General features: G+C 45.4%; 1 protein-coding gene and 1 long non-coding RNA gene across 2 annotated transcripts in view; one reads left to right on the top strand and one right to left on the bottom strand.

The window, feature by feature from the left end:
• The window catches only part of LOC309550265 (eotaxin-like), a gene marked incomplete at its 3' end in the record, with an annotated part of 902,909 nt that extends 876,453 nt beyond the window's left edge, over positions 1-26,456 (bottom strand). Inside the window, exons 1-2 of the mRNA XM_082250673.1 lie at positions 26,202-26,456; positions 12,382-12,505 (exon numbers count right to left, since the gene is read on the bottom strand). Coding sequence (XP_082106799.1) covers positions 12,382-12,505; positions 26,202-26,268 — 191 coding nt within the window. The 5' untranslated portion in view covers positions 26,269-26,456. The remainder of the gene's footprint in view (positions 1-12,381; positions 12,506-26,201) is intronic.
• Positions 162-1,046, top strand: LOC309544929. Its single transcript, XR_014224864.1, has 3 exons — positions 162-350; positions 651-869; positions 919-1,046. It is a non-coding gene; the product is annotated as an uncharacterized lncRNA (long non-coding RNA).
• Positions 26,457-26,805: the final 349 nt, after the last annotated feature.

Here is a 26,805-nt window from a genome sequence, read left to right on the forward strand (position 1 = left end):
AGTTTAATGCTTGTTAGCCAGAAGATACTTCCTCTTTCTCTCAGTTCACATGAACTGAGCCTCTGGATATTCTATCTCTCCACTGCAGTAAATAAATGCACCTTTTCTTTCATCAATTTGGACTCACTATTTCATCTTAAAGGTCTTGTTTGGAGACTCAAGCCTGAGAATAGCTCAGGGCTCCCAGTCTGGAGACAGGAGGTCTCCACCTGGAATAAAAGGTATCCCAGCCAGAAGTCAAGACACAGGAGGTCTCAACCAGGGGTCAGAGGTGCCCCAGCCAGGAGTCAAGAGACAGGAGGTCTTAACCAGGGGCCAGAGGTGCTCATCCAGGAGTCAAGAGACAGGGGGTCTTAACCAGGGGTCAGAGGTGCTCATCCAGGAGTCGAGAGACAGGGGGTCCTAACCAGGGGTCAGAGGTGCCCCAGCCGGGGGTCAAAAGATAGGAGGTCTAAACTAGGGTTCAGAGGTGCCCCAGCCGGGGGTCAAAAGATAGGAGGTCTAAACTAGGGTTCAGAGGTGCCCCAGCAAGGAGTCAAGAGATAGGAGGTCTTAACCAGGGGTCAGAGGTTCCCCAGCTCAGGGGTCAAGAGACAGGGGGTCTCACCCTGGAATAAATGGTATCCCAGTCAGAAATAAAGACACAGGAGGTCTCAACCAGGGGTCAGAGGTGCCCCAGCCAGGAGTCAAGAGACAGGAGGTCTTAACCAGGGGTCAGAGGTGCTCATCCAGGAATCAAGAGACAGGGGGTCTTAACCAGGGGTCAGAAGTGCCCCAGCCAAGGGTCAAGAGACAGGGGTTCTCAACCAGGGTTCAGAGGTGCCCCAGCCAGGAGTCAAGAGACAGGGGGTCTTAACCAGGGGTCAGAGGTGCTCATCCAGGAATCAAGAGACAGGGGGTCTCAACCAGGGTTCAGAGGTGCCCCAGCCAGGAGTCAAGAGACAGGGAGTCTTAACCAGGGGTCAGAGGTGCCCCAGCCAGAGGTCAAGAGACAGGGGGTCTCAACCAGGGGTCAGAGGTACCTCAGTCAGGAGTCAAGAGACAGAAGGTCTATTAGGGTGTCAGGACTAGAACCCCTATACAGAGGCCAGGAGTGGGCCGTACAGCAGGATGCGCCGACTAAAGCCTAAGTGAGCTAAGTGAACCAGAAGAGCTGGGCAACTCAGAGATAGCTCAGTGGTAATGCTGCTGACAAGGAGGCTTGGAACTTTCAGTTGACTTTCATGTTGATTATAGGAATCCCTGCATGCACACCTGACTTTCTTTGTGAACTGTTTTGTTCTTTTTAATAAAAGTGAGCTGTCACGCCATGAAATACTGTTTGGACTGGCGCAACTCATTGGAAAAGCACCTACTATATAAGCATAATCACCCCAACACCACAGTATGTAGAATGCATAATGAGAACTTAATAGAAACGTTTAATGCAAGGCCTTAAAGTATGCTTGATGTACAGGAAGCAGCCATGACCAGTCCTAATGATATTCATCCTACTGAATGACAACATTGTCCATAGTGAACCTATGAACAGCAATCTCAAACATACAATCCAGGCTCACAACTTAGATGCTGCGTCTGTACTACAGACAGGTACACTTTATAAATGTATTGAACTGTATGAGACAAAAGCAAACTATTTAACCACTTCTGGACTGAAAGGATTTTCCCCCTTAATGACCAGGCCATTTGTGTGATTCAGCACTGTGCTTCTTTAACGGACAATTGCGCGGTCGTGCGACGCTGTACCCAAATACAATTGATGTCCTTTTTTCCCACAAATAGAGATTTCTTTTGGTGGTATTTGATCACCTCTGCGGGGTTTTATTTTTTGCGCTATAAAAAAGAAATAGTGACAATTCTGAAAAAAAAAATATATATATATTTTTCACATTCTGCTATATAACATTCCCCAAAAAAAATGTAAAAATCTATTTTTTTTTCATCATTTTAGGCCAATTTGTATTCTGCTACATATTTTTGGTAAAACAAAAACCCAATAAGCGTATTTTTTTATTGGTTTGCGCAAAAGTTATCGCGTCTACAAACTAGGGGAAAGATTTATGTCATTTTTATTTATTTTTTACTAGTAATGCCGGCGATCAGTAATTTTTAGCGGGACTGCGACATTGTGGCGGACAGATCGGACCCCTAACTGACATTTTTGACACTTTTGGGGGTACCAGTGACATTACTACAGTAATCAGTGCTAAAAATATGCACTGTTACTGTAATAATGACACTGGCAGGGAAGGGGTTAACACAGTGGGTGATCAAGGGGTTAAATAGGAGCCTAGGGGGAGTGTTTCTAACTGTATTGGGGCGGAGCTTATGGAATGACCATAGAGACATGTGATCCTACATAGAAGGATCACAGGCGCTCTGTGATCATTCCAGAGAAAAGAACGGTCAGCTGTGTTAACAACAGCTGACCGTCCTTCTCTCTTAGCGGGGAACGATCACGGGTGTCAGGTGGCAATCGGAGCCGCCATCCCCGTGTGTTGGAGTCTCTACTGCCAAGTGGGGGTGGGAGCGCACCGCCGGCGGCACACGCTCGCCCCCTAGCTGCAGGCGCGCGACCGACGTATAGCTACGTCGGTTCGCACAGGAGGGTCAGCCTGCCACAGTAAATCTGCGGCGGGCGGGCGGTCCTTAAGTGGTTAAAAGAAGCAAACTTCCTAAAACAGGAATTTCACACCCTGTAATAGCAGAGAAGCAGCATGACAGATCATATAATTATTTGTATCATTTCAGCTGTAGCGACGCAGGAAGTGGCAGTACGCAGGAAGTGGCAGTATGCAGGAAGTGGCAGTACGCAGGAAGTGGCAGTATGCAGGAAGTGGCAGTGCGCAGGAAGTGGCAGTACGCAGGAAGTGGCAGTACGCAGGAAGTGGCAGTACGTGGACACAGCAATGGAATCTTATCCCGGTCTGCTTCTGCAGCTTCAACATTTTCTCTAGAAAAAAAAAAGACAAAATAATGTTGATTTTTTTAGATGCAAATGTTATTCGTGTGAAGGACATGGCATATCTGAAAAGTGAGCGTCTACATTGAATGGTGGATTACCCAGGCAGAGTTTGGGTTTTGGAATTGAACCTTGTGACAGGTGCTGTTTTCTTTCCAACATTTTACAGAGTAATTGTCAGTCCAGCGATCACAGAAAACTGAAATATGGCCTAATAATTAAAGAGTATTACAGATACACTATATTACCAAAAGTATTGGGACACCTGCCTTTACACACACATGAACTTTAATGGCACCCCAATCTTAGTCCGTAGGGTTCAATATTGAGTTGGCCCACCCTTTGCAGCTATAACAGCTTCAACTCTTCTGGGAAGGCTGTCCACAAGGTTTAGAAGTGTGTCTATGGGAATGTTTGACCATTTTTTCAGAAGCGCATTTGTGAGGTAAGGCACTGATGTGGATGAGAAGCCTGGCTCGTAGTCTGTTTTCTAATTCATCCCTAAGGTGTTCTAACAGGTTGAGGTCAGGACTCTGTGCAGGCCAGTCAAGTTCCTCCACCCCAAACTCGCTCATCCGTGTCTTTATGGACCTTGCTTTGTGCAGTGGTGTGCACTCATGTTGGAACAGAAAGGGGCCATCCCCAAACTGTTCCCACAAAGTTCGGAGCATGAAATTGATCAAAATGTCTTGCCAACGCCTTAAGAGTTCCCTTCACTGGAACTAAGGGGTCAAACCCAACCCCTAAAAAAAACAACCCCACACCATAATCCCCCCTCAACCAAATGATTTGGACCAGTGCACAACCAAGGTCCATAAAGACATGGATGAGCGAGTTTGGGGTGGAGGAACTTGACTGGCCTGCACAGAGTCTTGACTTCAACCCGATAAAACACCTTTGGGATGAATTAAAGTGGAGACTGTGAGCCAGGCCTTCTCGTCCAAAATCAGTGCCTAACCTCACAAATTCGCTCCTGGAAAAATGATCAAACATTCCCATAGACACACTCCTAAACCTTGTGGACAGCCTTCCCAGAAGAGTTGAAGCTGTTATAGCTGCAAAGGGTGAGCCAACTCAGTTTATGTAAGTGTAAAGGCAGGCGCCCCAATACTTTTGATAATATAAAGTGGTTAAAGTGACAACATAAATCTGCATAAATGTAAAATAATAGTATGTAATTCTAGGGAGAGATTAGAGTGTAATGTCCTCTGGTGCGGAGACTGATGTAAATTGCTCATTGTTCTCTGTACAGCACTGCGGTATATGTCAGAGCTATATAAATGTATAATAATAATAATAGTGTGTGACTGTGGGGGATATTAGAGTGTAAGCTCCTCTGGTACAGAGACTGATGTAACTGGCTCAGTGTTCCCTGTACAGCACTGCGGTATATGTCAGAGCTATATAAATGTATAATAATAATAGTGTGTGACTGTGGGGGGACATTAGAGTGTAAGCTCCTCTGGTTCAGAGACTGATGTGACTGTGGGGGGACATTAGAGTGTAAGCTCCTCTGGTACAGAGACTGATGTGACTGGCTTAGTGATCTCTGTACAGCACTGCGGTATATGTCAGAGCTATATAAATGTATAATAATAGTGTGTGACTGTGGGGGGACATTAGAGTGTAAGCTCCTCTGGTTCAGAGACTGATGTGACTGTGGGGGGACATTAGAGTGTAAGCTCCTCTGGTACAGAGACTGATGTGACTGGCTTAGTGATCTCTGTACAGCACTGCGGTATATGTCAGAGCTATATAAATGTATAATAATAGTGTGTGACTGTGGGGGGACATTAGAGTGTAAATTTTGTTTATTAAAAAAAATGTACAAATATACAGCTTATTAATAAAAACATATTTAAACATAAATAAAATAAGCAAAATGAAAATATACAACTAAACAAAAACAAGCATGCAGATAAAGAAAACAGCTTTTTCCCCAGATAACATAGAAAGAAACATAATTTAATTACAAAAAAAAAAAACCTAATAAAAAAAAGACTACAAACCCCTAACCTCAACTTAAACACAATCCAGGCTAAGAAACATCTTGAGATTTAACTGCCATCAGGATGCTTTAGGTGCACGCTTTTTTAGCCCTTTACCCCCCTGCTTACACGGAGACCGTACACATGTGACAGTACTCTCCATCACTGGAAGTTAAAGACAGATGATTAATGGTTTGAATTGCTTCAGATGGGACGGTCATATTTGCAAGCCATATCTCCATATAGGAATAAATATAAAGATTTATTCCCATTTGCCATGAAATCTGTTCTTCCTAAATGCTGTGTATCTTACATATCTTTCAATGTCAGACAGGTTTTCCTTTTTGTTGTGTATTGGGAGGGAATGTGGATTGCCCTTTCTCATTGTTAAGTGTTAATGACCTTCCATTGTTCTGTATCTGGCTATTGTGTACATTGATTGCCCCCTGGGGCTTCTGTCTCATTACACATAACAGTCCTTCTAATCAAGCTATCGTAGCAATCCCTGCTGACTAATTTTCAAGTCCTCATTTGCATAGCTAAGGAGGACCTGAAGGACGACTACATGTACTTTACAATTGACCAATAGGAAAACGGTTGTTGGGGGCGGGATGTTCCAAATTCTGTATAAAAGTGTGTTGTGTACTTCCAATAATGGTCTTCCTGTTTGAACTTACATACAGCCTGCCTGGTGTTTGTTCTAATGGATTCCGAACGGCACATAGCTGTAGTTCGGATCCAGGAGCCTTGGATGAACGAACCATCAGACGTTGGGATCTGCAAGCTGACTAGTAGCAGAGGAGTGTCGGGAGAGTGGAAGTGAGCGAGCAAGGGTCTTGTTACAACACGTTTTAATAATCTCTGTGATTCCTCCTCCATAGAAGTCACAGACTCCTCACCAGAAGAACCCTCCACCGCAGAAAACATCTCAAACGTATTTGACACTCCCACCCTCACCGATTCTGGAATATTGACATCCTTCTTCCTCCGCCTCTTACCCATTTTCCTTTTAGCTTTCAACCATTCCATATCCTCACTTGACATTCAATACCGATGGCAGATCCCCCTTCACTGCACCCCCCATGACATCGTCAGCCAAACCCCCCCCCCCCCATCATTCACCCCACCTTCCACATCATTCACCCTACACTCTACACCAGCTACTCTCACCCCCTTCCCACCTCCCCCCAACCATCACCAATCCATCACCCACTCCACTCCTCTGTGTCTGCTGACCTCCAGCCGCACTTCTGAGGAAGAGGGGTCAGTGCAACCATACACGCTGGTCCAGCACCCTCCACTGCCTTCACTACTATAGGATAAACAACAGGTGCAGACTCAGACTTGACAACCACACTTTCTGATACTGACTGGGGAACCACAGACTGAGGGAACACTGACACCACAGCCGGCCTCACAGACACAGATTCTGATGGGACAGAGACACTAGGATGAGCTGGTATGACTTCAGATAACCCAGACTTTTCCCTATCCAGATAGAAGAATTCCTCCACTAACTCCGGCTTTTTGTGCTATAAGGGTGACCAATCTTATCACATAAATTACATTTAATGATCTTATAGTCTCTTACCAGATGCCCCAGTTTATGGCACAAAGAGCACTTCTGCTCCGGACAGGAAGAGGAGAAATGTTCCTTGGCTCCACATTTATGGCACAACTTAGGTTGGCCAGGGTAGAAGATGATAATCCTATCTCTACCAATAAAGACAGAAGAGGGAAAATCCTTGACCGCATTCTCACACACTCTCAACATCATTGACACCAACCACCCACCCATCCATATTCCTCCATCATCCAAAATCTTTTTTATGGGACACAACGTTTCACCAAACCTCCTCAACAGGACCAATAAATCCTCAGGGGGTATAGACTCCTTCCCAGTTAGGATAGTCACATTCTTTATCGAGGGCTGTTGTGGAATAACCTTCGGGACAAGCCCCTTCCAGTCCGGCTGACACCTATACACCTACTCATACCGTTCCCAAAACAGATCCAGCGACTCTGGATGCACAAATTATAAATCATATTCATAGGAACCTGCTGGACTAATGGGAGCATAAATATCCCCTTCCTTTAAATCCCATGGATAGGATCCTATCCACAACCACCCTCATGATAGGTGGAATACCTTCTTCTTCCCATCTGAGCTGTACCACATTCCTGCATTTAATGGAAGAAGCTGCGCTAGGTGAAAGTCCTACAACTGGCTCCCTTCCACCAGCAGCATGACCTTGTCCCAACAAAGCTTTTACATAGCTCCTACCTGTAACAGATGACACACGATTTCTGCATTCAGGCACATTTCCTGGCTGCATAGGAACCTCTGATATCAGGTTTGGTAAATTATCCACCACCTGATCCTCCCTCCTCCCCTCCAGCACAGCAGTCTCACTCACCATACTCCCCAGAAGTTCCACACTTTCCAGAAGTCCTGTTATCAGGTAAAGTCTTCTGTTTAGAAAAAACACCAGCTGTCTTAGCGTCCATGTGGCACTCCTGCTCTGCAGTTTTAGTGTCCATGTGGCACTTCTGCTCGGAAGCCTTGATGCCCATGTGGCACTCCTGCTCTGCAGTCTTAAGGTCCATGTGGCACTCCTGCTCTGCAGTCTTAGAGTCCATGCGGGATTTCTGTCTTTTTTATCTTCATTCCTCTGCTGCAGCAATCACAGAAACACCCTACGCACACTTAGAGAGATTGTCCATAGGGATTTCCTCACCAGCACTTTCTTTAACTGAAACAACTCTAGCATGTCCTCCATCAGCAGAGACTGTAGCACTTCACTATCTTGACTTTTAACACCACACATCTTTTCCTCAACTTTCCCCTTTACAGGTCATGGAATGACATCCTTCTCTTCATCTGATGAGTCAGTGCCACTCAAGGGAGATTCCATTTCTGCAATAGCCTGCAGCAGTCCACCTTTTTCATCAACCCCCTTTCTGAGATGGCCCAGGCTGCTAGGGAGGGAGGGGGGCAGATACTGACTCAGATACGACAGATCCTGAGATAGGGGTAATATTGGGGTCACCACATGAAACCGTTTCCTTACCCCCCATCTGTGCTGTCACTGTTGCTCTGGCATGCACCCTCTCATGCGCTTTCCTTCATCAGTCAGAATCTTTTTCATTCTAAAACTTTTCTTTGAATACACCACTGCTCTCCTTCAGAGAGGGGACCAACTATTCCTGCTTCTCATCCTGCAAAGACTTCAGATTGGAGTCCTGCCTCTTACTGCTCCCAGTCTTACAATGCAGAGTTTTCTTTTTCCTGAATTCAGCTTCAGGTTAGCAAGCTTCTGTTCCTCCTTAGTTATACGGCAAAGCTTATTCACCACTCTGTCCTGGAAAGTTGGTAAGTGCCCCTGTAACGGATCAACCGGTACCCCGATCGGGCACCTCCGTTGACGGATGCTCCTAGTGCTTCCTGAGGGCTCCAAGCACTCCACCAGACACCGTAACCACTTCAGACCCCACAAACCGCCGCAGCTTTGTTAGGGTCTTGCTGTCTCCTACCCTCCCTGGACCTACGACAAGGCTCCAGGTTCCCGTGGGTGAACCTCTCTTTCCCTAGAGAGTGCAGCAGAAAATGGAACAAGCTCTTACACAAGCTCTTTCAAGAGCTTAGTGATTATCCAAGGGAGTATGAAGGACATAGCAATCCCTTGTAGCATATTCCCCCAATGAGAGACAGGACACTAGATTGAGGGTGAAGTATTACTCAACTTTATTGAACAAGAAACAGACTTTTATACAGTTTTCCCCCACAAGGTTACCGCCCAGGTGGACCTTGTTGAAAACAGGCCCTGACATTCACAATCCAATGAAAACAGAGTTTTACACTCCCATACAGTGTACACAAAGATATACACTGTGGGAAAATCCCCCGTCCCTCTTAGCAGCCAATCCACATACACATATAAATGCCATAATAAGCTTATCTTAGGCAGACAGAACAATGTGAGGTCACTAACATTTAACAATGAGACAGGCACAATCCACATTCCCTCCCAATACACAAACAATAGGGAAGTCTGCCAATGACAGTCTGTGTATCTCTCTCACAGACAAGCACATGGAATACACTGTGTAAGGTGGTATTAAATCTTCATATTTCTATATGAAGATATGGTTGACAAATATAACTGTCCCATCTGAACCAATTCAAACCATTAAGTATCTGCTCCTCACCTCCAGTGACGGTGAATACCATCAAGGCCCCCATCTTGATCCTCCCCAGCCTGCAGCATGCTGGTTGGGGAAAGACCCGTAGGACAGGCCCCAGGCTTGATGTTTCTCCCAGCTGAGACCAAAGCAAAATGAGCCAACAGCACCTTGCAGAACAACACCACCTGGCGGAGAAGCTCCTCTGGTGAAGAGACTAATGTGGCCCAGTGTTCTCTGCACTGCACTGCGGTATACTGTATGTCAGAACTATATAAATGAGTATTAATCAGTGTAATCTAAGTTTTCTATCTGTAATAAATCAATGTTGCTTACCTTTTTTTGATCTAGGCAGACAATATACTCCTTTGCCCAGTCTGCGTCCGGGGAGATACAGATTTCTACATTTTTGTTTGTTTTAAATCTAAAGAAGAAAGGACAGAGAGTTATCATATAAGGAGTTCTCATGGATGAAGCTGAGGTCAGTTTTCACCCCTGTGGACTTTCACATCATCCTGACTTCTGGTAGTATTACTTCTGACAGCTGGATGGAAAGGACCATTATGACCAAGCTGTATTAAATGCAGTATAGCTGACCTGGTCTGCCCTACGGACCCAAAAACCTTCCAGTTGCAGCCAGTTAGTTAGCCTGTGTTTCCCAGTATTGATGGCTGACAAAACCAGCATGCTATATAAATTCAGAAATACTAAGTGCCCTAAGTGGGCCACAGACTGGAAGTGCTGCTTGGTAATGGCAAACCACTGATGGGAAAATCCTTGATGTCTATCTATGCTAGAAATGCTTGATGCAGCAAAGCAATTACAGATTGGGCCGTTTCTATCTGGAACTTTTACACCTGCAAAAAAATGTTGAGAACTAGGGATGGGCTCTGTGTTCGAGTCAAATGTAAGTTCAACTGAACACACGAACAAATATGGCGCTCGGCGGGAAGTTTGCCCGCCGATGAGCGCCCCATAACCACTTTAAGACCGGGCCTATGTTTACAAGCTAAAATCAGTATTTTTTGCTAGAAAACTACTTAGAACCCCCAAACATTATATATATATATATATATATATATATATATATATATATATATATATATTTATTTATTTATTTATTTTTAGCAGAGACCCTAGAGAATAAAATGGAGATCATTGCAATATTTTTTATCACACCGTCTTTGCACAACGGTCTTCCAAACTCAATTTTTTGGGAAAAAAAACAATTTTTTAAATAAAAAATAAAAAGAAAAGGAAAGTTAGCCCAATTTTTTTCCATAATGTAAAAAGATAATGTTACGCCAAGTAAATAGATACCAAACATGTCATGCTTCAAAATAGCGCACGCTCGCGTAATGGCGACAAACTTTGGTACTTAAAAATCCCCATAGACGACATTTTAAAAATGTCTACAGGTTACCAGCTTAGACTTACAGAGAAGGTCTAGGGCTAAAAATATTGCTCTCACTCTATCGATTGCGGCGATACCTCACATGTGTGGTTTGAACACCGTTTACATATGTGGGCAGGACTTCCGTATGCGTTCGCTTCTGCGCGCGAGCTAACGAGGACAGGGCGCTTTAATTTTAGAATTTTTTTCCTATTTATTTTATTTATTATTTTTATTTTTACACAGTTTAAAAAAAAAAAAAAATTATAATTTTTATTCCTATTACAAGGAATGTAAACATTCCTTGTAATAGAAATTGGCATGACAGGACCTCTTTATTGTGAGATTTGGGTTCAATAGATCCGAACATGGGGCACGTCCGCCGGCTGGATGGAGTCCCGATCAATGCCGGAAACGGCTTTGATCGGGTCTCCGATGACGTAACACGGAGGCGGCGTCCATGACGTCACTTCCGGGTTACTGTGCTGCAAAAAGCGGCAAATTTAAAAAACGGCTGTATGCAAAAATACATGGAAGTGTAGTGGAGGGGTTTGGGGTCTTCTAGACCCTCGATCCCTCCATAAAGAGTACCTGTCACTACATATTGGTGTCACAAGGGATGTTTACATTGCTTGTGACAGCAATAAAAGTGATCAGATTTTTTTTTTTTTTTAAAAACCTGTAATAAAGTTAAAAAAAAAATAAAATAAATAGGAAAAAAAAAATAAATAAATTTAGCCGCCCCCGTCACCGTTAGCTCGCGCACAAAAAAAAAACATATACGGAAGTCGAGCCGCGAATGAAATCCCTGTCAAACCACACATGTGAGGTATCGCCGCGATCGCCAGAGCGTGAGCAATAATTTAAAAAAAAGAGCTACACTCTAACTCTAAACTGGTAACTGTTAAATAAATTTAAAGAGTCGCCGATTGAGATCTCTATTGACCGTAATTTGTCGCCATCCCACGGGGGGGGGGGCGCAATTTTAAACCGTAACATGTTGGTTATCTATTTACTCGGCGTGACATCATCTTTCACAATATACAAAAAATATACAAAAAAATGGGCTAACTTTACTGTTTAGTATTTTTTAAATGCAGTGAAATGTGATATTTCTAAATTTTTCCCAAAAAAATGGCGTTTTAAAGACCGCTGCGCAAATACCGCGTGACAAAAAATATTGCAATGACCGACATTTTATTCTCCAGAGTCTTTGCTAAAAAAATATATATAATGTTTGGGGGTTCTAAGTAGTTTTCGAGGAAAAAATGCTGGTTTAACTTGTGAACAAAAAGTGTCCGAAATAGGGCTGGGGTTTAAGTGGTTAAAGTGTGACATGTTGGGGATATCTATTTACTCAACATAACATTATCTACATTTTACAAAAAAAAAAAAAATTGGGCTTTTTTTTTTTTTTAGTTCATGAAAGTGTTTTTTTTTTTTTTTTAAATTGCGTTTAAAAAACTGTTGCGCAAATACCGTGCGGCATATGAAAATTGTAATACCCACCATTTTATTCTATAGGTCAGGTCAGTGATGGCGAACCTTGGCACCCCGAATGTTTTGGAACTACAATTCCCATGATGCTCAACTACACTGCAGAGTACAGGAGCATCATGGGAAAAAAAAAATATCTATATAATGTTTGGGGGTTCTAAGTAATTTTATAGCAAAAAAAAAAGTAGATTTTTACATGTCGAGCGAAGTGTCAGAATTGGCCCGGGAAGCAAGTGGTTAACCATTTATATAGACTTATTGAGGGTTCACTGAGGCAACAAAACCATTTTATGATAGTGAACTGTCTGGGTGTCAGTCTCAGTCAAATGAACTGTCTCTATCAAATTTCAGACACTTACACAATAGCGGGAGTGTCACAGCCGCTGAGCAGGTCCACACGCCGGAAGGAGCTGATCTGTCTGTACGGGATCTTTGTGTTCCTTGTTAAAAAACAACATACAGAGGGGCCGCTGGATGCAGACACTGGGAGAAGAAAGAGACATGTAAATATTCAGATACTTTTTACAAGTTTGGCTGTTTTGAATGCTGTCATTTTTTTGAATCTGGCGCCGAGTACCCGGAAGTGATGTCATGACATCACTTCCGGGTTTTTACATGAAGACCCGATCAGAGCCGAATGCGGCTTTGATCGAGTCTTCGGCGGCCGTGCAGGCTGGTTGCCCGCGTCTCCCGGTGGGACGGGAGACCCGGGCGAGCAGAGGAAGGCAGCGGCAGGGGGCGTCCCCTCCAGCTCCTTGTAATGACAGCCGAGCGGCTTCTCAGCCGCATCGGTTGTCATTACAAGACAGCCGACCGTCGGCTATGGACACCGGTACCGGGGTGATACCTCTAGCTGCAGGCATCACTCCGGTACATGCATTTTCCCGAAATATCAGCAATATCAGTAACCTCTGGGGCCGATTACGATATATCGGGGAAAGGGCATATCGGCCCCCGTTATATCGGCTTTGCCGATAATTGGTCGATCCATATGTAGCGCTACCCCCATAGGAGCCTCTGGTAAATATGGGTATCTCCCACACATTTCTGTGGCTAAAGGTCCCAGAACCACATCTTTAGGCACTGCCAGCCCGCCGGGCTGCAGCTGCCCCTTCCACTAGCCCTCCACAGTCCTCCAAGACTGATTTCGCATCCATCCCAGACTGCTTGCACCCAGTCCTTTCAGGTATGCCTTTGAGTCTTCTGACTGTAACACTTACCAGTGCTCTTAGCTGTCTTGCTCCCTGGAGATTTTCCCAGCAATGTCCTCCTGCTATAAAAAACATTACCAGTCCATGCGCTGATCCTAAACTTGAATGTCCAGGCTGGTGATTCCTTTAAAACAACACTCATGGTGATGAAAATGGTGGGGCATTGCAGCTCACCTAACCCTCCACTGGGTGGTGAACTATAGACTGTACAGAGAAAAAAAGGAGAGAGCGCACAGCCGCCCTAGCATATCACCATTTATTGAGATTAAAACAGAGCTGTGGATGAATACACTCACATAGGCAGATGAATATCACACAAATCAATAGATCCCCAGGACATCACGCCTGAAGAAGGAGGCCGCACCTCTGAAACTCATAGTCATAGCAACCAGAAGTGTGGTGTGACGTCAGGAGGTTCTCCCTCTCTGAAGCCTGTCTGCCTGTGGTCTCCACTAGTTCTCCATTCGTGTCATCTGGCGCTCGTGCGGCGCCGGCTGGTCCAGGCGCAGGCGCACTCCGACATTGCTCACCTAGTGACGGATGTCGTCACCTTTGGAAGTCTCGGCCTGTAGGAGGTTGAGGGCAAGCGGATGGTGAGCTAGAGTGCGGGACTCTCAGGAGAGAGTTGTTGACGTCCTGGGGATCTATTGGTCTGTGTGATATTCATATGCCTATGTGAGTGTATTTTAAAAAAGAATAGCGCAACCATGCAAAAGAAATGACTATTAAATATGGAGACAATCCATAAATAAAAATGGGGGTTTAGTCCCACCATATGGCCATATCGTGCTCAAGCCCACCACTGCGTCAAAGTACCCCATTATCAGTGGGTCCTACACTATCCATAGAAAAGGGGTGAATCCAGCCTCTCCAACCCTTGGAGACAACACTCCTTGCTGGGATGGATGTGCTAATGCACTACAAAGGACTCCTCCTGTATCTACTTGATGGTGGATAGTGTAGGACCCACTGATAATGGGGTACTTTGACGCAGTGGTGGGCTTGAGCACGATATGGCCATATGGTGGGACTAAACCCCCATTTTTATTTATGGATTGTCTCCATATTTAATAGTCATTTCTTTTGCATGGTTGCGCTATTCTTTTTTAATATACATGTTGCTTGGTCCATAGCTGCACCGGCTTTAGATATACATGTTCAGGGTTTGCTCCCCCAATTTTTTGCTTGTTTATTATGTGAGTGTATTCATCCACAGCTCTGTTTTAATCTCAATAAATGGTGTTATGCTATGACGGCTGTGCTCTCTCTCCTTTTTTTCTCTGTGTCCTCCTGCTATCCTCTCCTTGCTCCCATGCCTCCTGGTCAGGATCCCTCCGTTTGTCATGAGAATGGGTCCCTTCCGCACCCAAGCCCAGGCCTAAGTTCACCCCCCCCCCCCCCGGATTAGGGGGCTGCTCTCAAAGGCCTCCGACAGCCTAAAACTCCATCTCCATCTTACATCCTAACTCACACTGCCCCCAGCTGGGCTGACCCTGAGTATTTGAGGGGTCCTGCCCCCTGCCAACTCATCTGTTGGAGATTGGTCAGGGCTCTCGTGAATACTCCAGGCAGCAAATACTCCCCTCCACGCCCATCCTTCTGGAATCTTCTGCTAGTTTCCAGAAGTAGGGGGAGGTATCATGGATGTTGCCTGTAAGTCATAACAGCCTCCCCGAGTCACTTAACCCTGACCCAGAAAAACACACAGGCTTGATTGCTAGCCAAGCATGATAATTTACCTACTCTAAAAGCAAAGCTAGGGGGTTCTAAACATATTTGCATATATGCAGGATAAATATTATTTTATATATATATATATATATATATATATATATATATATATATAAACAAAAATAGCTTACTTCAGCATAGAAATCAGAATGATTGCTTTTTTTGCCAGAAAAAAAACATAAACAGAACTAGATATATAAACCAAAATATGTTTTATTATTATTATTATTATTTTATTGCACCACAACAGAACCCTAACCTCCACTTAAACACACCCTCAGGCTAAGAAACGATTAAACATTTAACCCATGCATGCAACTTTTTTTCAAAAATCTGATCCTAAAAAAAATCTAGGGGACGTAAAATTCTTGAAATGTAGCATCCCCTAGCTAAGTGTGTCAGTGTAAATAGTTAGCTGTTAGTGTAGGTAAATTTGGCTTGGCTGGCAGCCAAGCCTGGATTGAATCAGAGTCAGGGCTGAGTGACTCAGGGAGGCTGGATGACTCAGCAAGCAGCACGTCTGGTGACTCCTCCTGCTCTTTGGAACCTTGGAGAAGCTTCCAGAAGTAGAAGGGGGAGTCTGGGAGTGCATGGGGTATTGATGAGGGCCCCAGCCAATCCCCAGCAAATGAGCTGGCAGGCACCTCATAAATACTCATGGATCATGCCAGCAGGGGCAGTCGGGTGGAAGATGGAGGAGTGCTGAGGAAGCTGTCGGTGGTCCTTGAGGGTGCCCCCCAATCTGGGGGGGGTGACTTTGGGCCTGGGGTTCGGGTGCTGCAGGGACCCTCTACAACACACAGTGGAAATACTTCTTGAAGGCACAGGAGCAAGGAGAGGACAGCAGGAGCAGGTCAGCATGTCCAGGAGTTCTCCAGAGCAGTCACCTGGGTGGGCTGGTGAGTGAGCAGTCTGGGAGGTCTATGATGTCACTGGAGGAGGACTGAGGAGAAGTAGCTATAAGGACTAGTGAAAAGGGCAGCTGCAGCCAGGCAGGCTGCCTTTGCCTGAACAGGTGGTGCTGGGATCAGTAGCCACAGGCATGTAAGCTGGACTTTGCTACACAACCAAGGAGCCTGGGTTCCCTGCATGTATAGGGCTTTTGCTTTGATCTGGCTGAGTATCTTGTCACTAAAGTGTCTCAGCTGAGTTTTTCTACAAGCACGTGTTCTAGAGGAAGTGAGCAGTGTATATATACTGTACATAGGAGAGGTTGTCGCTGATGTTGTTTAAACCCAGCTGGGCATCCCATAATACCCTTAGCCCCCGTTCACACTGGGGCGACCTGTCAGGCGACCTGGTCTTCTCTCCTACTTCTCCTGGTCACCTGACAGGTCCTGGTAGGTCGCCTGGCATAGAGAAGGTGTGGACCCGTTTTAATAGGAGCGACACAAGTCGCTCCGACTTAGAAAAAGGGTCCGGAGCTTCTTTGGGGTGACCTGCATTGACTTCAATGTTATGAAGTCCGTGCCGGCCACTCCGAGGTCGCGGTGCGAACAGGTCGCCCCGGGAAGTCGGATCGCCCCAGTGTGAACGGGGCCTTATTCCCCATCTATGTTTTATTCCCTATAAATATAAATAAAATAACAAAACAAAGTATTGGACTGCTTTCTGACTCTAGGAGACTGGCTGTGCAGGGTGGGGGATCCCATTTCACCTGCGGCTCCTTAGGGGGTACGCTACAGAAAGAAAAGTCACAAACCCAGAGACTGACAGACAGCAGCTAGGGGACCTGACATCTCTCCATGCTTTTTTCCAGACCACCACCCCGTCCCCCTTCCACCCCCCCCCCCCCCGCCGCCAAAATGTTGTGCACCACCACCTCGACAGGAAGGTTTCTTTTCCTAGTGGAAACAAACTACTAAACTAATAGAAAAGTGGCCCAAAACCAAAATCCCTTCATCTCCACACTAGGTTGTGTTTAGTCAGCAGATCATGTCAACCATGTTTTTATTAAAGATTTTCAAAAACAAATAAAAGAAAAAACGAACAGTAGGATATAGCGTCATCCATTTTCAGTAACAAGAACATTGGTGGACAATCCAACAAAATCGGTACAGACAGTACAGAAAAAGAAAAATAGGACATTATGAAACAATAATTGGAGAAACTCTGTAGTTTGCTTGTGATGTCAGTCCTGCCCCCGGGGCATCCGGACAACCCTTATTGGGAGCCAACTGTGTCCGGATGGGGGCAAGACCACTGGAATACGTAAGCGGGAGGACCGCATAAACAGTGGTATTTCCCTTTCCAGAACCAAAGAGGCATTCCTGTCATATTGACACTACTTGAGCAAGTGTTTAACCTCATTCCTGGATCTCCATTATTCAAGCCTATCAAGCTTCCCCCTAAGAGTCGGGTAGGTGACATACTTATCAAGCTGTTTATTTTTTCCTACGGCCTTAAAAAACCAAATGATTCTTTATTTTGTAAGTTCCTACTATTCTGAATAACTGCTGCGAAAGTCCATGATCAACACCTGTGCCTGGAAATAATCCCCAAAGGATTGACCAACCTTCCCATCGTCCTAGGAGCATTGAATTCAGCTTCCAGGGACCCATTTCCCTAGATGGTGTATTGGGGCTATTTAGAGTCACAGACAGAATACAGTGATCGGAAAACTCCACCGCCTGACACACTGGTGCCAAGAAGGTAATGTTCCCCTTTAAAAAACCTTATATAGTTAACATGCCTGTCTAGGTATTTCACTCAAAAAAGGCTGTCACAGTCCAGCCTGGCTCTGGCACCTTTTCTGTCCTTAGCCCTAGTGGCGGTGTTGAAATCATCACTGAAGACAACTTGCTGGGCTGTCAAAAGAAAAGGGTTGATCTTCATGAAGAGGCATTTCCTGTCCTACTTTGTCTGGGGCCCATAGATGTTGATCAGCCGCAGGTCATGCCCCCCCCATGGAAATGGATAGGACCATGCATCTCCCATTTCTACCTCAATAATCTGTTGACAGGTTACCATGCCAGAAAAAAGTACTGAAATTCCAGTGTAAGGCTCGGCTGCAAAAGACCTGAAGGGGGGGCCGCGCCTCCATTCCGTCTCTGCCAGATGAATACCAGCCAAACTAAACAACTGGGTCTCTTGCAAAAAGAAAATATCAGTATCAAACCTGCTGAGCAAAATACTGGGATCAGGTAAGTTTTAATCAGGTCAATCCTTTCCCTGTAAGAGAGTTTCCAATCCTTCCAGCTGGCAACCTTGGCTTCAGCATCTTTTAGCCTGCTTACCCAATTTGCAAGGCCGTAATCGCCAGGATCAAATTTGATGCTTTAAACTTTAATTTACTGCCAGGGCTCTGAGAAGGTGTCAGGAAGCTCAAAGCCTTTGCCTTCTTTTCCCATTCAGAAAACCTCCCTTATCCTGACTGATCTTTGAACCCGATGCCTCAACATACTGCTTCATCACTGAGACCACCTTCTCCGCCTCCTCTGTCCCTGAGATGAAAACAGACATGTCATCAGCATAGGCTACAACCCTAGGAGGTGGCTAAGCAGGAATGCCCAAAGGCACTCTGCACAACAGTCTGCTCTCTTATCTCCTGATGAAGGGATCAATTGCAAATGAGTATAGCAGGCCGTCCGCTCCAACCATTTACAAGCATGAAGCTTTCACCACCTCTGTATAAGGTCTTCAGCCAATCCATAATGCCTCCCTTTAGACCATACTTGCCAAGAAGCAGCCACAGGTATTCATGATTGACCCAATCAAACTCAATCAAAAGCTTTAGCTTGATCCAATGCCAGCAGATATTTTCTCCAGCCTGTAGCCCTGCGCCATTCAAGAGCTAACACCGCTGACAAAGTGTTTCTACCCTGAACCGAACAGTGCTGATGGTAAGAAGTAAACTGCCTGCTACAGACGATAAACGCTTGAAAATTATTTTTGCCAGTATCTTCCTATCAACATTGAGGAAGCTAATGGGCCACCAGTTTTCAATTCTCAAAGAATCTTTACCCTTTGAGAGAAGAATCATCATAGATTGTTGTATGGAGGGAAAGAGCGAACCCTCTCAAGCTCACAAGAGAACTGCCATTTCCCAATCCTGGAGTAGAGTCCAGAAAACCTAACATGCTTGCCTGATCAAGGACCCTCCTATCCAGGAGGTTAGCATAATATGAACTAGCAGTTTCCAGGACCCCTTACTTGGACTTGGTCAAGGAACCCGTACTGTCAACCAGGCCTACAACTGACTTAACTGCTCTACCTTGTTTGCAATTCTGGTAAGGGTCGGGCCAGTAGTATTTCCCATAATCCCTTTCCAGAACCAATGGGCATTCCTGTCATATTGACACTACTTGAGCAAGTGTTTAACCCCATTCCTGGATCTCCATTATTCGAGACTAGCCTATCAAGCTTCCCCCGAAGAGGTGGGTAGGTGACATACTTATCAAGCTGTTTATTTTTTCCTATGGCCTTAAAAAACCAAATGATTCTTTATTTTGTAAGTTCCCATTATTCTGAATTACTGCTGCAAAAGTCCATGATCAACACCTGTGCCTGGAAATAATCCTCAAAGGATTGACCAACCTTCCCATCCTCGAGGAGCGTTGAATTCAGCTTCCAGGAACCCATTCCCCTAGATGGGCTATTTAGAGTCACAGACAGAATACAGTGATCGGAAAGCTCCACCTGACACACTTGTGCCAAGAAGGTAATGTTCCACTTTTAATAAACCCTATTTGATAACATGCCTGTCTAGCTATTTCACTCAAAAAAGGCTGTCACAGTCCAGCCTGGCTCTGGCACCTTTTCTGTCCTTAGTCCTAGTGGCGGTGTTGAAATCACCACTGAAGACAACTTGCTGAGCTGTCAAAAGAAAAGGGTTGATCTTCATGAAGAGGCATATCCTACTTTGTCTGGGGCCCATAGATGTTGATCAGGCGCAGGTCCTGCCCCCCCCCCCCCATTGAAATGGATAAGACCATGCATCTCCCCATTTCTACCTCAATAATCTGTTGACAGGTTACCATGCCAGAAAAAAGTACTGAAATTCCAGTGTAAGGCTCGGCTGCAAAAGACCTGAAGGGGGGGGGGGGGGGGCGCGCCTCCATTCCGTCTTTGCCAAATGAATACCAGCCAAACTAAACAACTGGGTCTCCTGCAAAAAGAAAATATCAGCATCAACCCTGTTGAGCAAAAGTAAGGTCATGTTAGGAGTACGCAGAACATCATCCACCCCAATCACTCCAATCACCATAGCAATCCCCCCCCCCCCCCTCAACATCATTCACAACATCCCCTGGCGCCTCGCACCCTTCGGTCAGCAGATAGACAGATCATATTCATAAGAGCCTACTGGACTGATTAAAGCAAAGATGTCCTCCGTCTTAAAACTCATCACCAGAATATTGTCCACAACCAACTTCCTGATAGGAGGAGCACCCCCACCCTCCCAACTTGAGCTGAAGCTCATTCTGTCTCCTGAAAAACAGGGGTGCAGATGGTGGACCAGCAGCAGACCCCCCCCCCTCGAGATGCCCACCTGATGTGACCCCCTCATCCCAGCCAGAGCCCCTGCATAGATTTTATTTGCAGATCCAGAATATCCAAACCTCAAAACTGCACCCTGCCCATTGGTTACAGACCTGGTCCCCTACTGTCTGGAGAAGGAGAAGCAACCTCCTCTGGTACAAAGACTAATGTGAATGGCTCAGTGTTCTCTGTACAGCACTGAGAGTAAATTTGCATTAAGTATTCATTGGTGGTAGTACATTGGCAGCTTAATAATAATAATAATAATAATATATGGTCTGTTTAAACCTAATACACACAGTAAACTAATGGAGGGTTGCAAAAATTTGAATTGGTTCTAAAATTCCACTTTAACTGTTCTGGCATGCATTCTTTTGCAGAAGGCTTTCACATGAGGCTCTTGGGGTGTACAAAGAACTACAAAAGGCACTGCTTTTTTATGCTGTTCATGCTTTCTCTATGAAGCCATAATAGGCCCAATTTAACCCACAAATAAAAAATGGCCCCTTCGCTAAGGCTGTGTATGATGCAAAACTGTATGGATGCTGGCCAGTTCCTATCAAACTCTCATTAGGAATTGAGAGACCACAGATGATACAGTATTTTAAAACTGGCCAGCAGCATGAAATGTTTGATAAACAAGGCTAGGCCCAAATGTACTAGCAAGAAAGAAAACAGGCTGGGGTTTTACTTCAAGAATAAAGACACTGAAGAGGAATGGATACAGCAGTGTAAAAGTGTCCAGTAGCAGGACACTATATTAGGCCTCATTGGATGCTTAACTTTTATTTTATCCATGGTGATAGGTGCTGCATTGATTGTGAGTGATATTATTAGCTGCACACTATTCCGTACCTTTTTTCTTTCAAATGATGCATGATGCGAGAACAAAAGGCAGCTTCAAGAACAGAGGGTCAGTAACAAGTGGAAGTTGTGTTTTGAGCACCCCAAAACCACCAAAATATCCTATCAACAACATAAAGCAACATCAAATAAAAAAATAAAAAAAATACAGAAAAGAAATGAAAACCAAAAAAAAAAAAGTAATTCAAATATCCACCCAATCATGGAAAGAAAATGCCCCGATGTTTATGGTCAGTATGTAGGCATGTGCAGTTAGCCTTCCCACCTGTACCTGGCCTAGTATCATTACTAGATATCTTCACCGCACCAATCAGGGATACTGGCGTCAGTAAGCCTATCTGCTTTGGCGAAAGAATTTACAAGGAAGTCACGCTGTAGTGACAGCTTCCTGCTCTGCCCCCCTGCACATGCTCAGTAGAAGCGCAGGAAGTAGCTGGAAGCTTCAAAGCGAGGCAAGTACGCAGCAGCACCGCAGACCAACGCTTAACACCCGGATCCCGTGAGTACAAGTCCATGAGGATATGACTGACCGGCTACACTAAAGGAGGTACCGTGCTGTTTACTTGGACCATACAGAAGACTCTGTTACACCATTCAATCTTTGCACAATACAACCTCTATTTCACCGGCTCAGCCAAACATCGGCTCATTGCCTTGTCCAACCATAGGGACCATTCCCCCAAGTAATCCATCTGGATTAGAGCCTCTCATTTTGAACTGTTATAAAGGAAAAAGGACCGCGCTTGGTCACACTTTGGACAAATAAAAGATAAAAGGAAGCCAGTACAAAAAATATGCTTAACAGAAAAATAAAATACAAAGTACAGCGCCAAAGAAAATAAATGCTGAACAAAATCACTGTGAGTAAAAAGTCCAACAAATACAAATGATGATCCACAATAAAGAATAAAGTCCAGCCACCAGGAGATGGAGTCAGTAAGGTGGAAATGTCAACCCCGCGTGCATCAAATAGTAAAAGATGTCTGCTTACCAGAACCCCATGACCCCCTGTTAGGGTGGGTCAAACGAGCGTGTAATAGAGAAATCCAAGGAGGGGGTCCCCTAACAGAAAGAGCCAATCCGTTATGATCACTGCGAAACAGGCAGGCTTCCGGCACCCAGACTAATCAGAGCAGCAGATAGTGACAGTACCGAACCTCAAATGATGAAGAAAGAGACTCCAATGGCATAGTAAACTTTATAACTTTAATAAGTGGTAAAATATAAAAATGGCAACTCACAATCCGGACAAGTTTCGGCCTACGTCAGGCACACCCGCATGTCGACACGCTTCTCCTGGTATCCTTTCCATGCGCATTGACTTGTCCGGATTGTGAGTTGCCATTTTTATATTTTACCACTTATTAAAGTTATAAAGTTTACTATGCCATTGGAGTCTCTTTCTTCATCATTTGAGGTTCGGTACTGTCACTATCTGCTGCTCTGATTAGTCTGGGTGCCAGAAGCCTGCCTGTTTCGCAGTGATCATAACGGATTGGCTCTTTCTGTTAGGGGACCCCCTCCTTGGATTTCTCTATTACACGCTCGTTTGACCCACCCTAACAGGGGGTCATGGGGTTCTGGTAAGCAGACATCTTTTACTATTTGATGCACGCGGGGTTGACATTTCCACCTCACTGACTCCATCTCCTGGTGGCTGGACTTTATTCTTTATTGTGGATCATCATTTGTATTTGTTGGACTTTTTACTCACATTTTGAACTGTTCCCTGGAACTCTGTGGATCCATCACTGTTCAACTACTCAGCCTGGTTATAATTATTGATTATTTAGGGACAGTGTTTTGTTACAACCGTGGATCCCTATTCCTTTACATTCTATTTTTTTCACAGGTTTGGGTTATTGCCTAAATTGGTTGCTGCAGCAACCCCTATGTTTGTTTTTATGTATATGTTTTTTACCCTTTATCTTTGTATGTGTCTGGGAGTCTACGAATACCATATATTTTTCAATAAAGTATCTTTTTTGACAATTTAGTGTCCTTAGTTGAACTCTATCTGAGGAGAATTTTCCTTTTTTCCTCTGTTTTTTTTTGTTGAGTACTGTTATGGTCAACGGACGCCAAAAGCCCCTTGTGGGGCAAAAGGTGGTATAGGGAGTGGTTCAAGGGGTGCATTCATCCCCCCACTCTGTACCATCCTAACTATAAAGCCGTGTAGGAGAGAGAAACCTTGCTGTTTTCTATGACATATGTGTGTGTGCATGTGTATATACAGTATATATGCTGATGGTGTCAGTAGAGCAGTGGACAGTGTCAGTAGAGCAGTGGATGGTGTCAGTAGAGCAGTGGACAGTGTCTGTAGAGCACTGGAAGGTGTCAGTAGAGTAGGGGATAATATCAGTAGGGCAGTGGACAGTGCACCTCAAAGCTCAAACACATTTGTTTGTGTGCATGTGTATATATGCTGATGGTGTCAGTAGAGCAGTGGACGGTGTCAGCAGAGCAGTGGACGATGTCAGTAGAGCAGTGGATGATGTCAGTAGAGCAGTGGATGGTGTCTGTAGAGCAGTGGATGGTGTCTGTAGAGCAGTGGATGGTGTCAGTAGAGCAGTGGACGGTGTCAGTAGGGCAGTGGATGGTGTCAGTAGAGCAGTGGATGGTGTCAGTAGGGCAGTGGATGGTGTCAGTAGGGCAGTGGACGGTGTCAGTAGGGCAGTGGATGGTGTCAGTAGAGCAGTGGACGGTGTCTGTAGAGCAGTGGACGATATCAGTAGGGCAGTGGACAGTGCACCTCAAAGCTCAAACACATATGTGTGTGTGCATGTGTATATATGCTGATGCTGTTAGTAGGGCAGTAGACGGTGTCAGTAGAGCAGTGGACGGTGTCAGTAGAGCAGTGGATGGTGTCAGTAGAGCAGTGGATGGTGTCAGTAGAGCAGTGGGCAGTGTCAGTAGAGCAGTGGATGGTGTCAGTAGAGCAGTGGATGGTGTCAGTAGAGCAGTGGGCATTGTCTGTAGCGCAGTGGATGGTGTCAGTAGAGCAGTGGATGGTGTCAGTAGAGCAGTGGACGGTGTCAGTAGAGCAGTGGACAGTGTCAGAAGAGCAGTGGACGGTATCAGTAGAGCAGTGGACGGTGTCAGTAGGGCAGTGGACGGTGTCAGTAGGGCAGTGGATGGTGTCAGAAGAGCAGAGGACGTTGTCAGTAGAGCAGTGGACAGTGTCAGTAGGGCATTGGACGGTGTCAGCAGAGCAGTGGACGGTGTCAGTAGGGCAGTGGACGGAGTCAGTAGAGCAGTGGACGGTGTCAGTAGAGCGGTGGATGGTGTCAGTAGAGCAGTGGACGGTGTCAGTAGGGCAGTGGACGGTGTCAGTAGGGCAGTGGATGGTGTCAGTAGGGCAGTGGACGGTGTCAGTAGAGCAGTGGGCAGTGTCAGTAGAGCAGTGGACGGTGTCAGTAGAGCAGTGGACGGTGTCAGTAGGGCAATGGACGGTGTCAGTAGAGCAGTGGACGGTGTCAGTTGGGCAGTGGACGGTGTCAGTAGAGCAGTGGACGGTGTCAGTAGAGCAGTGGATGGTGTCAGTAGAGCAGTGGACGGTGTCAGTAGAGCAGTGGACGGTGTCAGTAGGGAAGTGGACGGTGTCAGTAGAGCAGTGGACGGTGTCAGAAGAGCAGTGGGCAGTGTCAGTAGAGCAGTGGGCAGTGTCAGTAGAGCAGTGGACGGTGTCAGAAGAGCAGTGGGCAGTGTCAGTAGAGCAGTGGACGGTGTCAGTAGAGCAGTGGACGGTGTCAGTAGAGCAGTGGACGGTGTCAGTAGAGCAGTGGATGGTGTCAGTAGAGCAGTGGACGGTGTCAGTAGAGCAGTGGACAGTGTCAGAAGAGCAGTGGACGGTATCAGTAGAGCAGTGGACGGTGTCAGTAGGGCAGTGGACGGTATCAGTAGGGCAGTGGATGGTGTCAGAAGAGCAGAGGACGTTGTCAGTAGAGCAGTGGACAGTGTCAGTAGGGCATTGGACGGTGTCAGCAGAGCAGTGGACGGTGTCAGTAGGGCAGTGGACAGTGTCAGTAGGGCAGTGGACGGTGTCAGTAGAGCAGTGGACAGTATCAGTAGAGCAGTGGACAGTATCAGTAGAGCAGTGGACGGTGTCAGTAGAGCAGTGGACGGTGTCAGTGGGGCAGTGGATGGTGTCAGTAGGGCAGTGGATGGTGTCAGTAGAGCAGTGGATCGTGTCAGTAGAGCAGTGGACGGTGTCAGTAGAGCAGTGGACGGTGTCAGTAGGGCAGTGGATGGTGTCAGTAGAGCAGTGGACGGTGTCAGTAGGGCAGTGGATGGTGTCAGTAGGGCAGTGGACGGTGTCAGTAGAGCAGTGGACGGTGTCAGTAGGGCAGTGGATGGTGTCAGTAGAGCAGTGGACGGTGTCAGTAGAGCAGTGGATGGTGTCAGTAGAGCAGTGGACGGTGTCAGTAGGGCAGTGGATGGTGTCAGTAGAGCAGTGGACGGTGTCAGTAGGGCAGTGGACGGTGTCAGTAGAGCAGTGGACGGTGTCTGAAAGTTTCTTTTAAGAATTTCAGTAACTGGCCTTGCTTAAAAACAGCTGTATGCAGTAATAATGAATACCAGGTCCTTCTAAACTGCTAGTTTAGGCTGCTACAAACCAGTAATCTTTGCAAGCTTTATATTATTTTAGTTTTAGCTTGCAAGCACAGCAACAAACGTTAATGAAATGCTGTAATATGTATATATATATATATATATATATATATATATATTTTATGTATAGATATCTAGTGAAATTTTGTAATGCAATTTTATAAATAAAGGTATATTTAGCCACAATTTCCTATTTTTCCTATGTGTGGTGACTTTTGGGACACCCTGTATATATGGGATACCCTGTAATATATAAGACATGCTCTGGTTGAATTCCTTACCCTGGTAGATGGCCAGTGCAGCCCCGATGATGAGGATTGTGAAGATCTTGTAGCGCAGGGTATCCATGGTGCGTGTCGGAGGATCTGGACACTGTATGTAACACAGTTATGATAAGTGTCTACCCCGCTCTGTGTATCACTCAGCCTCTTCCAGCCCACACTGATGTTATCTAAGGTGTTTTCTCTCTATTTATTGACCTGGGGGAAGTTTTGTTTTAATTTCTGAATTTCAGGTAATAACTCCGTTCAGACCTGTACAAGCTTGTCAAGGAATCTCACTCTGCATTTACAATTGGGGCAGGAGGGGCTTCATAGTGCAGACTACAAAACTGCCCCAAAGCACTTTTTTTCTTTTAATTATTAGTTCTATTAAAGCTGTAGCTGCTCAAATATCTCGAAATTCAATAATAATGCAATGCCCTTGTCACGGACACTGGCTGTCCACATCCACCCTGTTATTTGTTATATTTCCCTTTTTGTCACGTTTTTGAAGGACTGTTTTCTTGTGTTTGCCCTAAAAATTTTCCTGTTTTGGTTTTGACGTCATGTGACGTCAGAAGGGGCGGTGCCCCTGGGTGACGTAACCGGGTAGCCCCACCCCTTG

This window comes from Pelophylax lessonae (assembly GCF_965119305.1).
Source record: "Pelophylax lessonae genome assembly, chromosome: 1".
Taxonomy (NCBI): domain Eukaryota; kingdom Metazoa; phylum Chordata; class Amphibia; order Anura; family Ranidae; genus Pelophylax; species Pelophylax lessonae.